We start from the raw sequence: 22,078 nt of genomic DNA, 5'->3' as shown, positions 1-22,078 counted from the left end.
GGCTTCTGGGGTATCTGTGAGTTTTCACAGTGGTTTTTTTAAAAAAGACAAATTCTCCCCAAATTTATCTAGAGGTTTAACACAATTAAAATCAAAATGCCAGCTGGGCACAGTGGTCCATACCTGTAATCCCAGCACTTTGGGAGGCCGAGATGGGCAGATCACCTGAAGTCAGGAGTTCGAGACCAGCCTGACTGACATGGTGAAACCTCGTCTCCACTAAAAATGCAAAAATTAGCTGGGCGTGGTGGCATGTGCCTGTAATCTCAGCTACTCGGGAGGCAGGAGAATTACTTGAATCAGGGAGGTAGAGGTTGCAGGGAGTAGAGGTCACACCATGGCACTCCAACCTGGCGACAGAGTGAGACTCCATCTCAAAAGAATAAAATTTAATTTAAAAAATAAAATCAAAATGCCAACAAGATTTTTTGTAGATACAGACGGCTATTCTAAAATGTATACATAAAGGCATCAGAATCGCTAAAACAATTTTGAAAATGACTAAGTGGGAGGAAACTCTCTATCCAATTTAAGATGTAGTATACAGCTACAGCAATCAAGACGGTGCTGCTGTCAGGGAGACAGACACACAGGTCTGTAGAACAGAATAAGGAACCCAGGAATGCCCCAAGCTACCAAAGGTGCATACATTAACAGAGGAAGGACAGCCTCCAATTAATGATGCTGGAGCGACTACACATCCATGGCCAAAGGAATGAATCTCAACCTAAATCCCTTAACCTCGGATAAAAGTTAACACCAATATATCACAAATTGAAATGCAAACTGACAGAAGCAGCAACAGAAATGCCACTTAAATAGTTATATTAGGATGAAGACGTAGTTCTTAACATTTCCTTTAATGCCATTGTTACACTTTTAAAAAATGTTCACTGATGGCCAGGCGTGGTGGCTCATGCCTGTAATCCCAACACTTCAGGAGGCCGAGGTGGGTGGATCACTTGAGGCCAGGAGTTCAAGACCAGCCTGGCCAACATGGTGAAATCCCTTAAAAAATGTTCACTGATGGCCAGGCGTGGTGGCTCATGCCTGTAATCCCAACACTTCAGGAGGCCGAGGTGGGTGGATCACTTGAGGCCAGGAGTTCAAGACCAGCCTGGCCAACATGGTGAAATCCCGTCTCTACTAAAAACACAGAAGTTAGGCAGGTGTGGTGACATGCACCTGTAATCCCAGCTACTTGGGAGACTGAGGCACAAGAATCACTTGAACCCAGGAAGCAGAGGTTGCAGTGAGCAAAGACTATACCACTGCCCTCCAGCCTGGGCAATAGAGTGAAACTGCATCTTAAAAAAAAAAAAAAGATAGGTTTGACTTCATCAAAATTAAAAATACTAGTTCTGAGAAAGACCCAGTAACAAGGATGTGAAAGAGAGACTCAGAAGCCTCATTATATCCTCAGGTGACTGGCCTGTGACACCCTCCATGAAATCTGGGTCCAGGCTGCCTTGCCAGCTCATGAAAGCTGCCCACTGGGCTCCTGACCTACTTGTGTTTCTTGCTCCAGCAGACAAGCTCCAGGGCCGCACCTCTGCCTAGGCTGTGCTCTCACCAGCCGGCTCTAGAATACCACTCAGCCTCCAGGGCAGAGCTCCAATGCCTTCCAAGCTGCCCCAACCCCTCCCCAGGCCAATGCAGCCGAGCTCAGCATTCAATGCTCCCTATACCTGTCTCATCTAGAATTACCAGGGAGTGCCTGAGGCTTCCCAGGCAGCAACACAGACCCCCTCACCCGCATCCTGCCAGTTAGACAACTTAGCAGACAGGAGGCACAAACGCAAACATACTGAATGAACACACAAGCTGAATGCACAAGCTTCAGGCAACTCTGGCCCAAACAAGAGGCAAAACATCCCATGTTCACGCCCCAGAGGTTCTAGGCTTTCCCTTCAACTAGAGAACTCCTTGATTCCATCACATTGCTAGACCCAAGATGGTCCCTGTGAAGAGTCCTGCCTTGCCTCTTAACTCCTAAAATATTCCTGAGAGCACCCAAGCTCCAGAGAGTCTGGATTTTTACAGAATAAACGGAGCTCTTTGTCTCATTAGGAGTTTTACTGAATGGAAAAGAAGAGAAGCTGTCACTCCCTTCTGAAGGGCATCACTTGAGTGTGCAAGGCTTGCACACTTGCACGCACACACGAGCTTCTCACTGCCCCCTCACCACACTAACAGCTAGGGAAATGTCACATAATGGATGGAGAGCCACTGCTTTCCAACTAGATTTGGGTTTTAGACCATGGCCTATTGGGCTCTGCCAATTTCTATGCTTAAACCCTGATCTTTGTATTTCAATGCACTACTAAAGGCCACTGAGTGTTTAAATGACACCCTGGGAGGCTGCTGTAACCAAGGGGAGGATGTCTGACACCCCAAACAGTCTTCCAAATGGGCATCCAAATAACACAGGCAGAACAGACTGCTGGATGGGGGTTGCAATTGCCTTTAAAACTCTAAATCACAATCTGTCATCATTTTACTCATTGATTTACTTGTCTCTTAGATGCACCCAACCTTGGTCTGTGTGCACTGTGAGCCGATGAGGAAAGGGTCTTGATATGCTTGTCAGTGCCATTTCTCCAGTGCCTCTAATGGAGGCTGGCCCATACAGAGCAGGTACTTGAAAAATCTCAGCGAGTGAGTGAGTAGGGGAATGAATGAATGGGTAACACATGCATGCCTGCCCCGAATGGACTGCTTGGGAACAGGGCCCTCCCTTCCTAGTGCCTTGGCACACAGTGCCTGCCCTGTGTCTAAGAATTTCTGGCCTAAGAATTTCTAATTAACCCAACATGGAGATAACATTCAAACCCATTCTACAGACTGACAGAGCAAGACAGAGTGAAGTGAAGGGACAAACAGCCAGGTCGACACAGAAGGATGAGGCCCTGGCCAATGCACTCAGCATTGCCTTGCCCAGAAGGGAGAGGGGCCCCGGGCTCCCAGATGTGAGCCCATCCCAGCCTACTTGAGCTCCTTCAGCTCACGGCTGACGTCATTCTTCTGCTTGCGGGTGTCATCCAGGCTGCGCAGGGCCTCGGCCAGCTCACTCACCGCACGGTCCCGCTCCCGCCTCAGGTTGTCACACAGTGTCCTGGTGGAAGGAGCAGCAGACAAGGTCACCTGAAGGGGCACGGGGAAGAGGGCTCCCGGTCTGCAGCAGATGGCCTGGCTGCCTCACTCCAAATACCTGCCAGCACGTGCCCCATCCCCAGATGCACAGGAGCGCTTGCGAATCTGGGGGTAAGACCACCTAGGCCAGCCCCAGTGCATGACAGAGGGAACGTGGAGGACCTGTGCAGGGAAGATATACCCCCACAGTCACCCCGCAACAAGTGTCAGGTTCCCAATGCCCCGTTTCACCCTCAATGTGCCTGGGGTTAAGGACCACCCTCTGCACACACTCACTGTTCTAAGGTCAACTTGAGGGCCCAGGGGTGGCTCTCCTCTATATGAAGCACCCCCACCTGCTTGGCAGGCCTGTGCTCCAGCACTACCCCATGTCTCACATCTACCCACAGGCAGAGCTTTCTAGAGCTATCCCTGTACCCTGCAACTGGGATGGGACCCCTTCAGATAGCAGCCGGTCCTCATGTATCTCTGTCTCTCTTAGCTCTGTGAGGGTGCAAAGTACAAGCTTGGCGAGACTCTACGAAAGAGGACCCTAAGGAAGTGGAGACAGATGACCTGGCTGTGGAGGGGCCTGGGCTCTGTGCCACCTCCATAAATGGATATACCCAGAGGACTGTGGTTCCTACCTCTCCACAGCCTCATATCTCCCCCAACCTCAGTCAGAGCCTGGCTAAGGACTGCCCCCTAGAGACACCCGTGGAAGGGGTCCGGGCAGAAGCAGACAGGGAGCAGCCCCTGGGCCTCCCTCCCCTTGCACTGGGCACCTAGCTGTGCTCTCCAATGGCAGGGTCTCACCACCTAGCCATCCTCATCTCCTGATCAGCCCCTAGAGACATTGGTCTCTCCCCTGACCAACCACAAGGAATCTTCTGGAAACCTCCCAAATACCAAGACATTCTCTCTCCCCACCCCAAACATCATCACGACCACAGCCTCTCCTGGATCCTCCCCAGCCAGGATCAAGTCCACACTGCTTGGCTTCCCTTTCAAGGCCTCTACACCTGCCCCTGGGAATCTCGCCAGCCCGCCCTCCCCATGACTCATCCATGTCCCTGCCCTGAGCACACGCCACAGGTCCCCTCCGTCTGCAATGCCCTTCCCCCTTTTCCACCTGGAAAAACCCCACGCGTGCTTCCAGTTCTAGCTCGAATGCCATGCTCTCTGGGGAGACCTCCCCACACCCCAGGGAGCCCTGCATGCCCCCCACAGCCCTGGAGCTCAGTCACGCATCTTCCTCCCTCACTGCCCTGCCCACCCAAGCCTCTCCCGAGGTCTCTTTGCTCCAGGGATTTGAGACCCTGGCACACAGCAGGCGCCTGGGGAATACTGCTAAAAGGACGCATTTCGGATGTGCTCTTCTCATCAGAAGCCCTCAAATAAAAGAGGTTGGCCTCATGCCCCTTCACAGGCGTCTCATGTGGACATAGTACATACTGAGGACATATAGGGCTGAGTGACATGGGAGGGAGAAACAATGGAAAATTCTAAAACTAAGAGGCAAGGCTGGGGCATCAACTAGGGGTGAGAAAGGAGGAGCCCAGGTCCCTCCCACCTTACCTGGACACACAGCAAACGATTCGGACCCTCCCAACAGACCCTAGCAGGTCCCCGCATCCTGGGGAGATGCGAGCCCATGCCAGCTCGAAGGCACCCCGTACCGGATGCTGTCACGCTCTGCTACGATTTTGTCTCGCTCCTGGAAGGCCCAGTCCCGCCGGCACTTGGCCACATCCGCCTCCTGAAGGGCTTCCTTCAGCTCCTGGCACAGAGCCTTGCACTGCTTTCGAAGGATTTCAACCTCCTTGTTGGCTCTCCCAGCATCCATTGTCACCGTGTCTTTGATCTGGTGGGAGTAAGGGGCAGGGAGAGGGAGAGGCTGCTGAGCCTCATGGACCAGGAGCGCCTCCCACCAGTGCAGGGGTCAAGGCTGAGGCTCTAGGGAGCTGGATGGAAACACGGAGCCCATCGCAGCACACCCCCGCCACCCATACCCCCAGTGACTACACCCCACAGCCACTGTCCTATTAACCAGCGCCCCCCCCACAGCCCCACCGTGTCTGTGATCCTGGTTTTTATAATCTGGCAAGCCGAGTTATTTTTAAAGACAAAAATACATCGGTGTTCCTGCTGGTGAAGTGCTGTGTATCTCAGTTCGTTTAAAAAGCTGAAATCTGAAGCATTTGTATCTTGGCACATCCCTAGAGAGTTATATGCTCCACTAAAATTTCAAGTCAAACTCTTAGAAGCACTCATATGAAAAGCCCCCCCACACCTCTATAATCCTTAGAAAACACGGAGAAATGATGGATGACAAAGTGAGTGTTTACTGCAAGAATAACTCCTCCCCTGGCTCAAAGGCTTTCCAAACATGCAAAACAGAAGCATGACAACAGAGGCGGTGATGACACTGGTGTCCCCGCCCCGAGACTCTCCACCCTCAAGTGCTAGGACACAGGAAGACACACACGCACAGGAAGAAAGCTTCCGTTCCCTCTAACGATCATTCTCCAGAGAACAGGAGATGGCAGCCTCTGCAAAAACATGTTCAGAAAGATCTCAGACATAGAAAACAAGAGAAGAGAATGAAGCTGACAAGAAAACACCTACAGTCAGTTGATAAATCCCCCCATCTCTCAAAACAGAGGCAGAGGAGCTGAAAAACAATTTGCACAAAAAGGACCATCAAAGCTCGAGGGTGCCAGTGCAGTGGCTGGCTTTGCTCGGACCTCACGGTTCCTGGGAGTCATTCAAATCATTTCAGTTTTGATTATTTTTTCAGCTTTACATGGTATGCCGTGTTTGTTTAGTTTGCTATTTTCCAAAAAAATATCCCTAAATTTTCATTTTAAAAAGAATTATTTGGGGGCAGGGTACAGTGGCTCAGACCTGTAATCCCAGCACTTTGGGAGGCCAAGGCAGGCAGATCACATGAGATCAGGAGTTCGAGACCAGCCTGGCCAACATGGTGAAACCCCATTTCTACTAAAACTACGAAAATTAGCCAGACATGGTGGCATGTGCCTGTGGTCCCAGCTCCACGGGAGACTGAGGCAAGAGAATCACTTGAACTTGGGAGACAGAGGTCGCAGTGAGCCCAGATGGCGCCAACTCACTCCAGCCTGGACAACAGAGTGAGACTCGGTCTCAAAAAAAAAAAAAAAAAAAAAAAAAAGTGTATTAATTTAGTCAAGAATTTATGATAAACAATACTTTTCAAAATTTACATTATACTCACTGTTTTACAATATATTTATGGATAGTTTTAGAGCTGACACATGTTACCACGTGGATTCCCTGAAAGGTTTCTCCATGGTGCTCTGGATGAGCATCTAGGGAGGCCCCAGGTGCAGACAGGAGGAGAGGCAGCGTAGGAGGTGGGCAGCTCCCCCAGCCCACAGCTCCCTTCCTTCCCCTGGGCCCCACGCCATTGCTGGTCTCCAAAATGAATTCATCCCCAAATACTGCTTCCTTATAAGGAACACAAGAAGTACTATACTTAGTTTTAGTGAAGGGGGAAGAGGGGAAAGAGGTACCTTTAAAAAATGGTAAAATTTGGAAGCCCAGCAGACCCAAGTGACCGACTGATTGATTCTGATCACACTGGTGAGGAACCGCAGGATCTAGAAGTGACTCACCAGGGCTCCCCCATCCTGCAGAGCTGACTCATGATCAGTACCGGCTCCTCTACCCCAGGCAGACTCTACCCCAGGCATCAGATGTCAGTCTGAGTCTGCTCTAAAAGCGCCACCTGCAGTCTCTTTCTTCCAGTGCTGGGTGAGCAAAGGCGTGGGAAGAGATGGGCCGGTCTTCACAAGACACTTGCCAGACCCAGCCATGAGGCCGGTGAGAAAGGCCCATGGGCTGCAACCCAGCCCCAGAGGGCCAGAGCCCACTCGAGGGTCCCAGGGGAGGATGGGGCCCAAGTGTGGAGTGGTGCCCCTGAGCAGACGGCTCTCAGGTGAGGGCACCTCCCTCTGCTTCCTGGGCAGCTTCTCTTGCTACAACAGCCCTCTGCATCTAAGTTCTGGAAAGGCCAGTGCTGCCTCACCTTGTCCCCTGGCACTGTCCGGTCTGTCCACCACAGCTGAGCTCAGCTCCTCAACCAGGACCTGTAGCTGGACGTGAAACTGCATTCAGGGCGGCAGACGGCAGAAGCGTGGGGGGCTGCCCTTCTACAGACAGGGTTCGGTGAGCAGGGCCCTTCTGGGAAAGTGCTTTGGAACCTGGGAGATCTCTGCAATAGGCAGCAGTGACCTACGGCTTCCAGTGGTGCCAACCTCAACTCCCCAGGCAGTTCCTCCCTCCTCCTGGGAGCAATGAGCCTTCGCTGGACAAGGTCAGCTCCTGGCCTGAGGCAGGAGGGTGGCCTTGGGGGAGCTCCTGAGGATATCTCCCCTCTGGGAGCTGGTAAGGAGGTGAGGGCACAGCCAACCTGTCAAAGACCCTGACAGGCCCCTGGCCTCCCGGTGCTCTTTGCCTCAGCCCACTCAGAACACAGAAGGGAGAGAGGGCATGGAGAAGGAAAAGGGAAAATGGAGCAAGAGGTGCAGATAGACGACAGGGGCATGCAAGCACGACACCAGAAACTGAAGCCCAGCCCTCGGGCTGAGCAGGATGAAGACAGCTCTGTGGTGAGGGAGCTAGACCTGCCAGAAGGCCCCCCACAGCTGACCCCTGACAGGCAGCAGCCAGTGGGGTGGCAGGGCCAATCCCCAGGGTGCCTCACTGCCCAGCCCTCCTGGCCTGCTCTTGCCGGTGGAGAGTGCTCTTATTCATGAAGCCAGACCAACTTGAGAAGGAAATGAGGATTTCAGCTCTTAGAGCTGACGGGCAGCAGCGGGGGCTATCTCCTGCCTGCTGACTCGGAACGGGGCCTGGAAAAGATCCCTGTCTCAGCTGACAGCTGCACTTGGTGCCCAGCCAATACCCCCTGTGGAGGCTGGAGGCGGGCTCCAGGCTGAAGGGCTCGCCTGAGTGCTGGGAAGGCGACGGCTGCCCCAAGGACATCAGGCCTGGGGGTCTCATTGCTGGATGCCAGCACCGCGGGGAACTCAGGTGTTCTCTGTACATCTCTGTGCTTTCTACATTTCTACAAAGAGTCTTCACCATTAACTTCAAAGATCTCAAAATATGGCCAGGCGCAGTGGCTCAGGCCTGTAATCCTAGCATGTTGGGAGGCCAAGGTGGGTGGATCACCTGAGGTCAGGAGTTCAAGACCAGCCTGGCCAACATGGCGAAACCCCATCTCTACTAAAAATACAAAAATTAGCTGGGCGTACTGGCAGGTGTCTATAATCCCAGCTACTCAGGAGGCTGAGACAGGAGGATCACTGGAACCCAACAGGTGGAGGTTATAGTGAGTTGAGATCGTGCCACTTCACTCCAGCCTGGGAAAAAGAGGGAAAGTACGTTTCAAAAAAAAAAAAAAAAGAAAGAAAGAAAAAAGAAAATCTCAAAACTCCATCCGCACGGGCTCGCTGTCATTCCCCAGGCATGTGTCTGATATTCTGTGACATTTCACAGCAGTTACTGACTTGGTCATTTCCAAGTTTCCATCTTCATCATTTTGTTTTCCTGATTTGATATTGACATTTTCCCCCAACAATTATGTGCTCAGATCCCAGGATGTGAACATGAGTTCATGGTTTTTCTAGGATGATTACCAAGTTCTAATGCATTATCTTCACTTACTAAAAATTTATTCTAATAGACTTTTCAAAAATTTCATTGCAGTAAATATTCATCTTCACACTGGCTTTTGCCTCAAGGGTCTCCAGAAGTCTTGGTGGTTCCTTGTACGAAATTCCCATTACTTGGTTGGCCCATTTTTACCCAAAGAAACAGTTTAATGAGGTTCACCCTAATCCTAACAGAGTAGTAAGATTCAGATGGGCATAATAATGAATGCCCATCTCAACTCACTGTTGCTTTGTGCAGGCACGATGATGTATTTTCTATATTGAATCATTTGTTCATTACAACCACCATTCCATTGTGCAGATGAAGAAACTGAGGCTGGCTGGGTGCAGGGGCTCACGCCTGAAATCCCAGCACTTTGGGAGGCCGAAGCAGGAGGATCACTTGAGCCCAGGAGTTTGAGACCAGCCTGGGCAACATAGTGAGACCGCGTCACTACAAAACAATTCAGAATTAGCTGGGTGTGGTGGTGCTTGCATATAGTCCCAGCTACTTGGGGGGCTGAGGTGGGAGGATCACTTGAACCCAAGAGGTCGAGATTACAGTGAGCTATGATTGTGCCACTGCACTCCAGCCTGGGGAACAGACAGGCTGTCTCAACAAAAAAGTAAATTAAAAATAGAAACTGAGGCCCAGAGGCCAGGCACAGTGGCTCACCGGGCGGTGAAATTATGCTTGTAATCCCGATACTTTGGGAGGCTGAGGTGGAAGGATTGCTTGAGTCCAGGAGTTCGAGACCAGCCTGGCCAACATGGCAAAGCCACATCTCTACTAAAAATACAAAAAATTAACCAGGCGTGGCGGCGCACGCCTGTAACCCCAGCTACTTGGGAAGCTGAGGCATGAGAATTGCTTGAACCCGGGAGGTAGAGGTTGCAGTGAGCCAAGATTGTGCCACTGTACTTCAGCTTGGGCAACAGAACAAGACTCGGTCTCATAAAAAAAAAAAGAAACAGAGGCCTAGAGAGGTTTGAGACCACATGACTGAGGAGGGCCATCTCTCAGCAAGGGGCCTGTGTCTCATGCATTCCCCACATCCCCTATCACTGCCCGGGCGTGAAGAGAAGTTGTATCAGTTGAAAGACATGCTGGTCACCCATCAGGCATCACCTGCCTCACACTTGGTATGGCAGGACCTGGTAGTAATGATCCAATGCATACCACCCCTGCCAAACTGCCTGACCTTTAACGCCTTGCTTTTTGCTTCTCATAAACCACCTTTGAAAGCTGCATTCCAACTGACCTGCACAGAAAGGCAGGAGAATAGAGGGACGTGAATATCTGAGAACTATTCTGATAGGGGAAAAAATCTGCTGTGATCAAGTCTAGAAGCTCTAATCAGAGCCACACACAACACAGACTGAAGGGAATCTCCATGGGCCCATCCAAGCCCCAGCAGGGCTCAGCTAGACCTAGGGCAAGGAGCTCCACGATGAGGAGAGGTTGACAGGTAGGAAGGAGGCAGAAAATCCACATTGGCCACCCAGGAGTTGAGCTAGGTGGCCCAATCCAATGCTATCAAACATCCCAGCTCCCCAACCCTGGAGGTGTGGCCCCCAGGCAGCAAAGCTTCAGGAGAAGAACTAGTAGGCTCAGCCTACTAGCACATCTTCCCAGCAGGAGCCTGAAACACTTTTTCAAGAGCAGACTCGATCAGATGCACACTGCTGGTGGAGACGGGCCCCTGAGGGTACTCTTCCAGACGCAAGAGGCCTAACGTATCTATGGCTTTGGGAACTTGGCCTTGGTATCTTGCTTCATAATAAGCAAGTCCTTGAGATATCACTGACTTTCAGCATGAGACTGATCTGCAATTACGTAGCAATGGGTTTCGGTGTGAGAGTATCAGTGCGCGTCATCTGACTCTTCCTGGTGTGTAAGCTCCAGGTATCCACGACTATGTCTGGGCCTCCCTCCCCACTTGTCCCCTGTAATCCAGACTACAGCTGGGCATTGAGCATGAGCTCAGGAGTTACCTTGGTGGTGTCTGATAACCCAGCTTGCACTTAGGCCTTCTATCAGAAGCCCTTTACTCCAATGGGAAGCAGGCTTCTAATCCAGACACCATGCACTCTGCAGCCCCTCTTCCCGGGACGCTGTAGGAGAGGCTGAAAGCCAGCCACCAGCTCACCCACCTACCTGCCGCAGCGCCTCCATCTCCTCACTGGCCGCCTTCTTCTCAGATGTGCTGCTCTTGAGCTTGGACTCGGCCAGTTCCACCTCGGTCTGCAGCTTGTCCAGCTCAGAGATGACCTGGTCGCGCTCACTCATGATGAGCTTGTACTCGCTGTACACAGCGTCCCGCTCCTCCCTGTACTTCTCCGACTCCTTCGCTGTCTTCACCTGCGTGGTTCTCAGCTCGGTCAGCTCTGACTGCAGCAGCTCCATCTCCCACTGCAGGTCCTTGTTCTGCGCTGTGGCCTTGTTCAGCTCATGGTGGATCGCCTCAAACCTGGGGAGAGAGGCGGCGAGACGTGGGAGGGGCGGGGGCGCTGCCCGGTCAGTGGCCGGCTGCGCTGCTGCCTCCCGCCAGCTCTGCGGTGCTGGACAGTCAAGCATGAAATTTCAAGTGAAGTCACTCTCTCCACCCCCAAGAGAAAAGTCACGGAGTACCAGTGCCCCCAGACCTGGAATTTTTCTCAGCCCTTTACAAATGCCAGGAGTTGAACTGAGGACATTATGCCCTCCGCTCCACTAGAAACAACAGCGTATTTCTCCCACAGTCAAGCCACATTAATTTTAAAAAACAATAAAAACAAAACAATGCCAGGATAACAGCATAAAGAGGCCTTAACGATCATTTAGTCAAACCGCCTCATTTCACAGATACGAACAGTACAGCCCTGTGACAAGGTCATCAAGTTCGCTCAAAGAGCACAGCTCGGTCCTTCCAGGCCGGGGGGCATCTTCCACACAGGCAGCCTGCAAATCACAGTCCATGGCTCCGGACCAGCAATTCTCAGTATGGTCCATAGACACTGGTTCTACATGGAGCTCCATGACCCAAAAAAAAGTATATTATCTGATTATTTCTGTTTGGGAAACTCTGCATCTTGGCTGCCTCCTGCAGAGTCTACCTACTGCACACCACCACACCGAAGGCTCTGAGAAGTCCTGCAGCAGAGACATCTGTCTGGGTTCAACCTGGCAATGCTCAAACCTATTTATCGCCAGAGAGCACTTTTCATGTGAAACTGATAAATGCTCCAGAGAACTGGTGATTCACAGGCACATACTCTACAAAACACTGTTTGAGGGCATATATCACATCTCTAAAGATAACAGAAGACACACGCCCCAGAGAATTAACTTTCCTATTTGCTAGGTGGGTGACTGCCACAGAGGGGAGAAGCACATGGCAGGGACCAAAGAAACAGGATGCTCAGAACACACCAGTATTTATTAAGCATTGTGTAGCGCAGTTAATACAGCAGACCTGAAATTTCTACATCCTCAGAAAGGCCCGCTTGCAAGGCTAACCACTGAATGGTGTCTGTGAACCTGAAGGTAAACAGGGATGTTCAGATGGGAGGAGGGAGCCATGATTCCCAAGACAGATTCGGTGTCAAAAAAAAAAAAAAAAGGTTTCCTGGTCAGAAGCATTTTTTGATTGAAAAAGCATCGTAACTCATGCTCTTCTCATCACCTGGGGGTGGTTGGGAACCTTACAGGACCCATTTGCCCCCAGCCCCCCGTGGCCCTAGCCCTACCTCCTCAGGGAGAGGGCACACTGGTGCTGTAGCTGGATGGCCGTGTCCCTCTGCTGGGTCAGCATCTCCGTCTGCTTCAGCAGCCGCTGGTTCTCCTCCCCAAGCTGCTCCAGGCGGCTCAGGTCTGCATTGTGGATGGCGACTTTCTCACTGTACCTCTTCCGCAGGGCGTCATAGTCCTTCTTGACCACCTCCAACTTGTCCATGGCCGTGTCGTATAGCTTGTTGAGAATCTCGGATGACCCGTTGTGCTTCAACACCTGGAGACCAGACAGTCCCACTTACCAAGGGTCTGGGGGAGGTGGTGGAGGAGACCTCCCACTCTCACTTTTGTCTGAGGGTGGGACTGATGACAAGGTGGGGGGTCACCCTAGGGCTTTTGAGAGTCTTGAGGTCCAATTCTCCAGGCCTTGCAGTCACACTGGGCTGATTCATTTAGATTCACTCAGTCACAAGTATTTACTAAGTATTGTGCAGAACAGTTAACACAGCTGACCTGAGATTTCTATATCCTTAGAAAGACCTGCTTGCAAGGTTGACCCTACTGAATGGTGTCTAGGAACCCAAACAGTAAACAGTTCTCTAGGCTGATGTAAAACTTTCTTCCGGTGATATAAGCAGCTCTGGTACTGAGCCCGTACAAACAAAGTGGCTTATGCTGAACACCTGCTTTCTTCTGGGAGTACAGAATCTGGGTACATGCTCGGCAGAGGTACCCACATGACCAGCCCTCAGTAAGACACTTGGACACTGAGTGTCTAACAGGCCTCCGTGGAGGCCAGCACTTCTCGTGTGTTGTTGGGATTCCATTCTGGAGGAATTCAGTGCATCTGGTGAAACTCCACCAGGAGAGGACTCTTGGAAACTCGGGCCCAGTTTCCTCTGGACTTTGCCTCACGCGTCTTTCCCCTTTGCCGACTTTGCTCTGTGTACGTTTGTTGTAATAAATGTCAGCCATTGAGTATAATTACATACTGAATCTTGTGAGTCCTCCCAGAAAGTCACATAGCCCAGAATCAGGTTTTGTAAATCGGACCTAAAGACTCTCAAAAGCCCTAGGGTGACCCTCCATGGTGTAGGGTACCCTCGCATCCCATGCAAATACCTAATATGTCTAGCACTGTTCTAGGTGCTGGTGATGCCAGACGGGAAAGAAAGAGGTTGTGACCTATGGGCCTTTTATCCTAATTTGGAGGGTGTGGACATACAGGCCAAATAAAGTAACTTCAGAGCAAGGTAAGAACTATCAAGAAAAGAAAAAATAAAACAGTATAATGGGCTGGAGAGAGCCATCTGAGTAGCAGAGGGGAGGACTGTGAGGGAGACTAAGGCTGAAGAGGCTTCTTGAAGAAGGTGCTTCAGAATTCAGAGGCAAATGAAGAAGAGCACACCGGGCAGAGGGGAGGGCAGGGGCAAAGGCCCAGAGGCAGGGCCTGCAGGTGTGTTCTAGAGATAAAGAGGGGAGGGGCAGGGCGGAGTAGCAGGAGCCCAGTGCACAGCGGGAGGTGGATTCAAAGGGGACCTGGAGAAGTGGGCGTGGGCATGGGGGTGGCCATGGCTGCAGGGCTCACAGTGAAGACGGTCTCCTGAGTGAGACAGGAAGCTGTGGAGGGTTTTAAGCTAGACAGCATTCTACTCTGAATGACAGGCACTAAAGTTCATTTGGGGTGCTGTTATAGAGAAAAAACCAAACCAAGAAGATGAGTTAAGAGGTTGCCAGGGGGGCTGCTGGCTTCGGCTGAGCACCTCATGGGATCTGAGCCCTGGGGTGAGTCACTCCACCTCTCTGGGTTTCAGCTTCCGGATTCCTCAAATGCCAAGGCTAGACCAGGTAAGCTTGTCTGGCCCTTCCAGCTCCAACAGCCGAGGAATTCCCTGGCTCATTCAGTGGGGGCCTGGGTTATCAAATGTTTGCAGCCTAGAGATCCAGAACCTGGGACGATGGAATATTCTCTTTGGAGCTAGGGTCAGCCCTCAATAAACATGAAAAACACAAAAAGCAAAAGAGGGCTTAATTTAAAAGTCAGAATCATAGCAACAAGAAAGTAAGCTCCTTCCTCTAAGGCCTAAGCATTAGATCCTAGGACTGTAGACTCTTAAAGAGGAAGTCAAGGAAGAGGGAGAAACGGAAGGATGGAGGGAGGGAGGGAAGGAAGAGGGGAAGGAAGGAAGGGGAGGAGAAAGAGAGAAACAGAGGGAAGGAAGGAGGAAGAAAGGAAGGAAGGAAGGGAGGCAGGGAGGGAGGCAGGGAGGGAGGGAGGGAGGATTGGTTCGTTTCAGGTTCATTCTTTTTCCTTCATTTATTTTTAAAGTGGAACATTTTCTCTCAAGGGAAATCTTACTAGGACACCAAAATATAGAATTTATTTGAAAAAGTAGTACACAGGTGTTTCAGGTGGTCAAAATCTTCACTGTTTTGTAAAATGGCATCACTGTTGCAAAACAGGAATGCACACTGAGAACCAGAGCCTTACTGACAGTGCCTACTCTACATCTAAAATCTTAAAAAAAAAAAAAAAAAAAAAAAAAAAAAAAGCCTGGCCAGGCACAGTGGCTCATGCCTGTAATCCCAGAACTTTGAGAGGCCAAGGTGGGCGGATCACCTGAGATCAGGAGATTCAGACCAGCCTGACCAACATGGTGAAACCTTGTCTCTACTAAACATACAAAAATTAGCTGCACATGGTGGCAGGCACCTGCAATCCTAGCTACTCGGGAGGCTGAGGCAGGAGAATCGCTTGAACCCAGGAGGCGGAGGTTGCAGTGAGTCGAGATCGCACCACTGCACTCCAGCCTGGGTGACAAGCGTGAGACTTCATCTCAAAAAAAAAAAAAAAAGGAATGGGGCTTACCCATGACCATAATCTGGTCAATAAACTCCTGAAATCTGGTCAACCAATGCCTTCCACCCACGTCTGGAAAGGTCCAGCATCTAAACTGGATTGCCCTGATTGGTGAGCAATACCTCAAAAATGCCAATTAAAAATTACTTCAGGCCGGGCACAGTGGCTCACGCCTGTAATCCTAGCACTTTGGGAGGCCGAGGTGGGCAGATCACAAGGTTGGGAGTTCAAGACCAGCCTGGCTAACATGGTGAAACCCTGTCTCTACGAAAAATACAAAAATTAGCCAGGCGTGGTGGTGGGCACCTGGAATCCCTGCTACTCAGGAGGCTGAGACAGGAGAATTGCTTGAACCCAGGAGGCATAGGTTGCAGTGAGCCAAGATTGTGCCACTGTACCCCAGCCTGGGTGACAGAGCGATACTCTGTCTCAAAAAAAAAAAAAAAAAAAAAAATTACCTCAAATGTTTTACTCTCTAAATATCCCCTAAGCCAAGTGAGAATCCCATTGGCTCCAAATGAGTCTGGTTTGCTGGGGAACAAAGGCGGCTGCCATTGCCTGAGTTCCCCACAAGGTGGCAGCCGCGCGGAGACGAGCCAATGCTCTCCTGTAGTGGCTTCCCGCCTTCCCAGCTCAGAAACAATCTCGTTCTAAAGGCAGCCTTGAAATGATACAAAGCCGGGTTCTGGGCAGTAGCCCAGCAGAGCCCACCTCCACCAGTGCATGGCAGAATCAGGAGTCTATACCATGGTTCGGCCTCTTTGCAGTCCCCTGAACAGCTAACCTTGAGGGGCCTGGATCCAGGCCTGTGTGACAATCCAAGGATGATTCAGGGCCGTGGGAATCAGGCTGCCAGAAAGGGCCATGAGAGTGGGCCACGAATTCCCAGTGCGACAGGGTGGGTCAGGGAAATCCCAGCGCAGACCTAGAGGTCCTTTCTGCTGCTCCCCCCAGCCTTCATAACATGATGGGATACTCGGGTCAGAAGACGAGAGAGAGAGATCAGGCCCCATACTGCTTCCACCACGATAACCGCCACCCTCGGCCTGTTCCACAGGTGAAAGCTCCTTGGGAAAGGGTCGTGCTCACCACGAGCTACTCCACCTCCCTGCAACTCCTAACCTCCGGTTCTCACTCTAGCCTTGGAGTCAAACAGAATAACCTGTTCCCACAGGGCAGCAACTAGATACTCAAAGAGGCTCGCAGGCCTCCAAACACTTCTCACCCTTTCTCTACAAGCAGGACTCAGTGCCAGGCCTGTGCCACCTAACCAACAGCCTCTGAACAAAGCTGGGGAACCAGGTCACGGTTAACTCCGGAGAATCCGAAAAACTAAATCTATTGGTCTAGAACATTTCCCTGTCACCATTAGAGGATTATGTTCTTGGTAGGTATTTCCACGTGTACATGCACACACACGTGCGCACGCACACACACACACATCTAACTACAGTCAAATGTTTAGCTTCCCAGCAAAGGCTAATGAAAGAGAGAACATTTAAATTTGGCCCAGAATTCTAAAATTAAAGTGATCACAGTTCACTGCAACCTCAACCTCCCAGGCTCAAGTGAGCCTCCTGCCTCAGCCTCCCAAGTAGCTGGGATCACAGGCATGCCCCACCACACCTGGCTAATTTTTTATTTTGTGTAGAGATGGGGCAGCAGGGTCTCACTATGTTGCCCAGGCTGGTCTTGAGCTCCTAGACTCAAGTGATGCACCAGCTTCGGCCTCCCAAAGTGCTAAGATTACAGGTGTGAGCCCCTGAGCCTGGCCTGAGAGTCAACTTCTCCCCTCAGGCAGGCAGCAGTCTTTAGAGATGATGCCCTGCCGGCCTGAGCACAGGACAGTTGGCCTGTGAGTTTAAGGAGAAGGGGGTGGAAGTTACACTGGGGAGGCACAAAGACAGCCATAGTCTGGGCTGCTCCCTGCAGGGAGGCCAGGAAGAGACCAACCCTCCTACCTGTACCCCACACTGGTCAGAACACTCCTCTGTGGGCTTCTCTGTAAGGGATGCCCTTCAGCAACCAGGAAACCCCTCTCCTCCCTTCTTTCAGGCCCATCAAAGGGCATTCATTCAGGATACCTGGGACAAGAAAATCGACTTTCATGAATTACAAGAGAAAGTATATTTTATTTTATTTTATTTTATTTTTGAGATGGAGTCTCGCTCTGTCGCCCAGGCTGGAGTGCAGTGGTGAGATCTTGGCTCACTGCAAGCTCCGCCTCCCGGGTTCATGCCATTCTCCTGCCTCAGCCTCCCGAGTAGCTGGGACTACAGGCGCCCGCTACCACGCCCGGCTAATTTTTTGTATTTCTAGTACAGACAGGGTTTCACCATGTTATGCAGGATGGTCTCGATCTCCTGACCTTGTGATCTGCCTGCCTCGGCCTCCCAAAGTGCTGGGATTACAGGCGTGAGCCACCGCGCCCGGCCAAGAAAGTATATTTTAAAGACAGGGGAAAGGGCAAGGAGGAGGAAACAGAAGACTCTTTGGGCCCAGATAGATTGGCAGGACCTAGGAGAACATGTGCACTGCCCTGGTCTCAGGAATTCTACCTGTAAGGCTCAAACTTCAAAACGTGTGTGCAAAAGAGCACAAAGACATGTGTGTCCACTGAAACATGGTTTGTAACATGGGAAGATGTTGACCACCAAGACGCTCCACACAGAATTTGATTAACACCTGACAGACAACAAAACAAGCACGGACCTTTTTGGATGTGCAAATTCACAGAAAATGTAAGGAAACCCATGATATATTGTAGGATATTTGTTTTGAAAGCAGGTTTCAGGGAACAAAAAACAAAACTACATGAGTATTAAATGTGACATTTAAAAAAAAAATCTACAAGGATCCACATCCATCCCAATGGTTTACCCAGAGGATGGTCATTTCCACAAAGCTAGGCTGGGTCTGAGGAGGTGGGTGGCTGCCTTCCACATTGGTTGAAGACTTTTTTCTATTTTAACCAGAGAATACGCACTACTTTAGTAAAGAAAAAAGATGCAAAAACACCCTCTACTTAGATTCCCCAACCAAGCCTTGTCAGGTTCTCCTGGGCTTTCTTGACACAGCCTAGAAGAATGCCCAAACCCAGAGACGGGGATGCCAGGCAGAGGCCCTCCCCAGCAAAACACACATACGGACAAAACACCTGTTTGCTGCTCTCAACCACGGCGCCCCCTCCCCCAGGGTGCCTCATTTCCTCTGAGATAAATCATGCAGGGGGCCGGGAAGCCCCACAAATCCCTCAAGCAAACACGCAAGTCAAACAGCACCATTTACCCTGCAAGGGCCTCTTCAAGTTTACAAGGCGTGGGAGGAACCCGGCAACAAAAATGCCCTTGTCCAGCAAGGTCGACCTTTGCCCTCGGGCCCAGCGGGGAGCAAGCCTGTGGCCATCCCCATGTCCTCGCTTCCTCTGCTGCTGGCCTACTGCCACCTGGGCATCCACCCTACGCCTGACGAAGGCAAGAGGGCCCGGGATGCCGGGATAGGGGGCTGGCCGCCCAGCAGCTCTGAGATGCTCCCAGCCCTGCTCCCTGTGGCAGCCAGGCCTCTTCTCCTGGTGGGGTCTGGAGGTGGTGTTTGCTGGGAGGCACTGGTCCAGCTGAACTGACCTGGGGGACCCCAATGACCAGGATGCATCCCCACCCCCACCCCTGCTGCCAAGGACCACAGCAGTAGGAAAAGGAGAGCAGGGAATGGGCTGCGGGGTTGGAGAGGAAGACCCTCCCCTGTTAGGCAGACAGGAAAGGGAGAGAGGATGAGGGTGGGAGGGACGTCTCAGTCTGAATGTCTGTAAAGCTGAGCAGGTGCTCAAGAAAGTCAGAGAACAGGAGACAAGGAAACTTTACGGTTCTTGAGGGCAGAGTGCTCTTCCTAAAAAATAATTTTTTTAATTAAACAATGTTTTGTACAGATAGAGTCTCTCTATGTTGCCCAGGCTGATCTTGGACTCCTCGACCCAAGGGATCCTCCTGGTCTTTCCAAAGTGCTGGGATTACAGGCGTGAGCCACTGTACCCAGCCTGGATTTCTCTACTTATGACAAGGTGAACTTCTGAGTCTTTTTTTTTTCCTCTCTGAGTTATAATTTACATACCACACAAAGTGTACAATTCAGTTTAATATATTCACGAGGTTATGAATCCACAAAGTTGTGAAGCCACTACCACTATCTAATTCCAGAACATTTTTATCACCCCCAAAATAAACCAGTACCCATCAGCAGTCACTTCCCAAACCCCAAGCCCAAGACAACCACAAATCTGCTTTGTGTCCACATAGATTTTCCTGTTGTGGACATTTCATGTACCTGGAATCATAGTTTGTGGTCTTTTGTGGCTGGTTTCTTTCACTGGCTGTCATGTTTTTGAAGTTCATTCACATTATAGCATGGATCAGTATTGCATTCCTTGTTATGCTGAATAATATTCCATTGTATGGATAGATCACATTTTATTTATCCATTCATCAGTCAGTGGACCTTTGGGTTACCGGTTTTGGGCTGCTATGAATATTCACACCTCAAGTTTCTGTGCGGACATATATTTTCAGTTCTCCTGGGTGCACACCTACGCGTGTCGCTGGGGGGTCAGCTGTTAGCTCTGTTTAGTTTTTTGAGGAATCACTAGGCTGCCTTTCACAGTGGCTGTATCATTTCTTCCCACCCACAATGTATGCAGGTTCCAATTTCTACACATCCTGGATGAGGCAGATTTAAACCCAGACTTGACAGGATTAGAACAGTATCATTAATGACCACAACACTGACTGAGCGCCTCATACACACGGGCACACGGCGCCAGCGCCTTCCACGCAGTGTCTTCGTGACAGTCATATAAGACAATTCTGCTACACTGAGATGCTCCAACCTCACACTTTCTAGCAAGGCTGTGGGGCTTCCCGTGGACCGAGGTGGAGTCATATACACTTCTGAAATGATGACTCTCTCAAGGAAGAATAGAATCCAAACTAAACCCCAAGGCAAAAGGTTACCTGAGCCAAGTGTAGACCAAGAAGAACAAACTGCTGGCAAAAGAGCAAGAAAACAAAGCACACAGCAGGGTGCAGGTGAAGGCTGGGAGGGGCCGCCTGCCCACAGGTCGGGGAAGTTACCACACACCCCAGGGCAGAGAAGGGGCTCGAACCCTTAGAGGCCCATCCCCTCGGGCAGCTTCCCGGGAGCTTTGTTTCGACACAGCACCGCCATCCTTACCTGCTTCACACGCAAGATTTCCAAAGGATTTCTTTTGAGGTTAAAAATATTTTTGCCTTTTTAGAAACTGAAAACCTACAGTCTTTAAATCTGTTTGCTCTAGGAAGCTCCACTGACATGCACAAGGAAGGGTCCCTGCAGGGGGAACGGGTTGTGGGCAGTACTAACCAGAGCTAGCAAGGCACCTTCTACTCTCATTTCATCCTTAGAGAAATGCTCCAAGAGCACCACCCCCACCTCCTGAACCTATAAAGGGTGGAAAGGGTGCCGTCGCAGCTTCTCTGAGCCATGCAGCAGGTGCGAGAAGGACAATCTTCCTGTTGCCGGCTTTCCATTACCAAGGCTCAGTCAAGACCTATGGGCTAAACACCAACCTCTGCCCCAGCCACCTCACACAACCAATTCCCCTAATCAGAGGGCACACAAAAAATACTCTAATAGCTCCAAGTATATCCATCTTAGGGTCCCTTGCTGAGCCTGCCCTGGTTACTCCACATAAAACCTCAATCAATACCGGAGAAAAGAAAATTAACAGCAAGTTTTTCAAGAGAAGCAAGTTTTTCAATGGAATACAGTTTCATTGGAATATGGAATATTCCTTTTTTCTAAACAATTAAACCTTAAAGCCATTAGGCAAAGTAGAGCAAGACAGGGACCTACACTGGGGCAGGTCACCCCAGAGGGGATATCACGGCTGGCATGGAATGAGGAGGGGGTCCTGGCATCACATGAGGAGACCAGGCCTAGCAGAGAGAAGGCATGGGGTGGGAGAGCCCACAAAGGGTCAGGAGGGGATGGGAACGGGATGGGGGACTGCAGAGGGCATGGGAGGCAGCTACACATGGGGGATTGACCAAGTAAACAAATTAAGAATAACAGGAATCGGCAGGGCACAGTGGCTCACGCCTGCAATCTCAGCACTTTGGGAGGCCAACGTGGGTGGATCATGAGGTCAGGAGATCAAGACCATCCTGGCCAACGTGGTGAACCCCGTCTCTACTAAAAACACAAAAATTAGCTGGGTGTGGTGGCGGGCGCCTGTAGTCCCAGCTACTCAGGAGACTGAGGCAGAAGAATCGCTTGAACCCAGGAGGCAGAGGTTGCAGTGAGCCAAAATCATACCACTGCACTCCAGCCTGGGCGACAGAGCAAGACTCCATCTCAAAAACAAAAAAACAAAAACAAAAACACAGGAATTACGTTTGTCACTGTTTGTTTGTTGTTTCATTGGATTTTTTTTTTTTTTTTTTTTTTTTTGAGGCAGAGTCTCGCTCTGTCACCCAGACTGGAATGCAGTGGTGCAATCCTGGCTCACTGCATGCTCTGCTTCCCGGGTTCACGCCATTCTCCTGCCTCAGCCTCCCGAGTAGCTGGGACTACAGGCGCCCGCCACCATGCCCGGCTAATTTTTTGTATTTTTAGTAAAGAAGGGGTTTCACCGTGTTAGTCAGG

At 50.8% G+C, this 22,078-nt stretch overlaps 1 protein-coding gene across 2 annotated transcripts in view; it reads right to left on the bottom strand.

The window, feature by feature from the left end:
• The window catches only part of DLG5 (discs large MAGUK scaffold protein 5), a 134,321-nt gene that overhangs the window by 40,006 nt on the left and 72,237 nt on the right, over positions 1-22,078 (bottom strand). For both annotated transcript variants that reach the window (XM_028826435.2, XM_015147183.3), the window contains exons 6-9: positions 12,561-12,820; positions 10,990-11,302; positions 4,812-4,996; positions 2,990-3,115 (exon numbers count right to left, since the gene is read on the bottom strand). In XM_028826435.2, the coding sequence (XP_028682268.1) occupies positions 2,990-3,115; positions 4,812-4,996; positions 10,990-11,302; positions 12,561-12,820 (884 nt within the window). The remainder of the gene's footprint in view (positions 1-2,989; positions 3,116-4,811; positions 4,997-10,989; positions 11,303-12,560; positions 12,821-22,078) is intronic.

This window comes from Macaca mulatta, chromosome 9 (genome assembly GCF_049350105.2).
Source record: "Macaca mulatta isolate MMU2019108-1 chromosome 9, T2T-MMU8v2.0, whole genome shotgun sequence".
Taxonomy (NCBI): domain Eukaryota; kingdom Metazoa; phylum Chordata; class Mammalia; order Primates; family Cercopithecidae; genus Macaca; species Macaca mulatta.
This window is presented reverse-complemented; position numbering and strand designations above follow the sequence as displayed.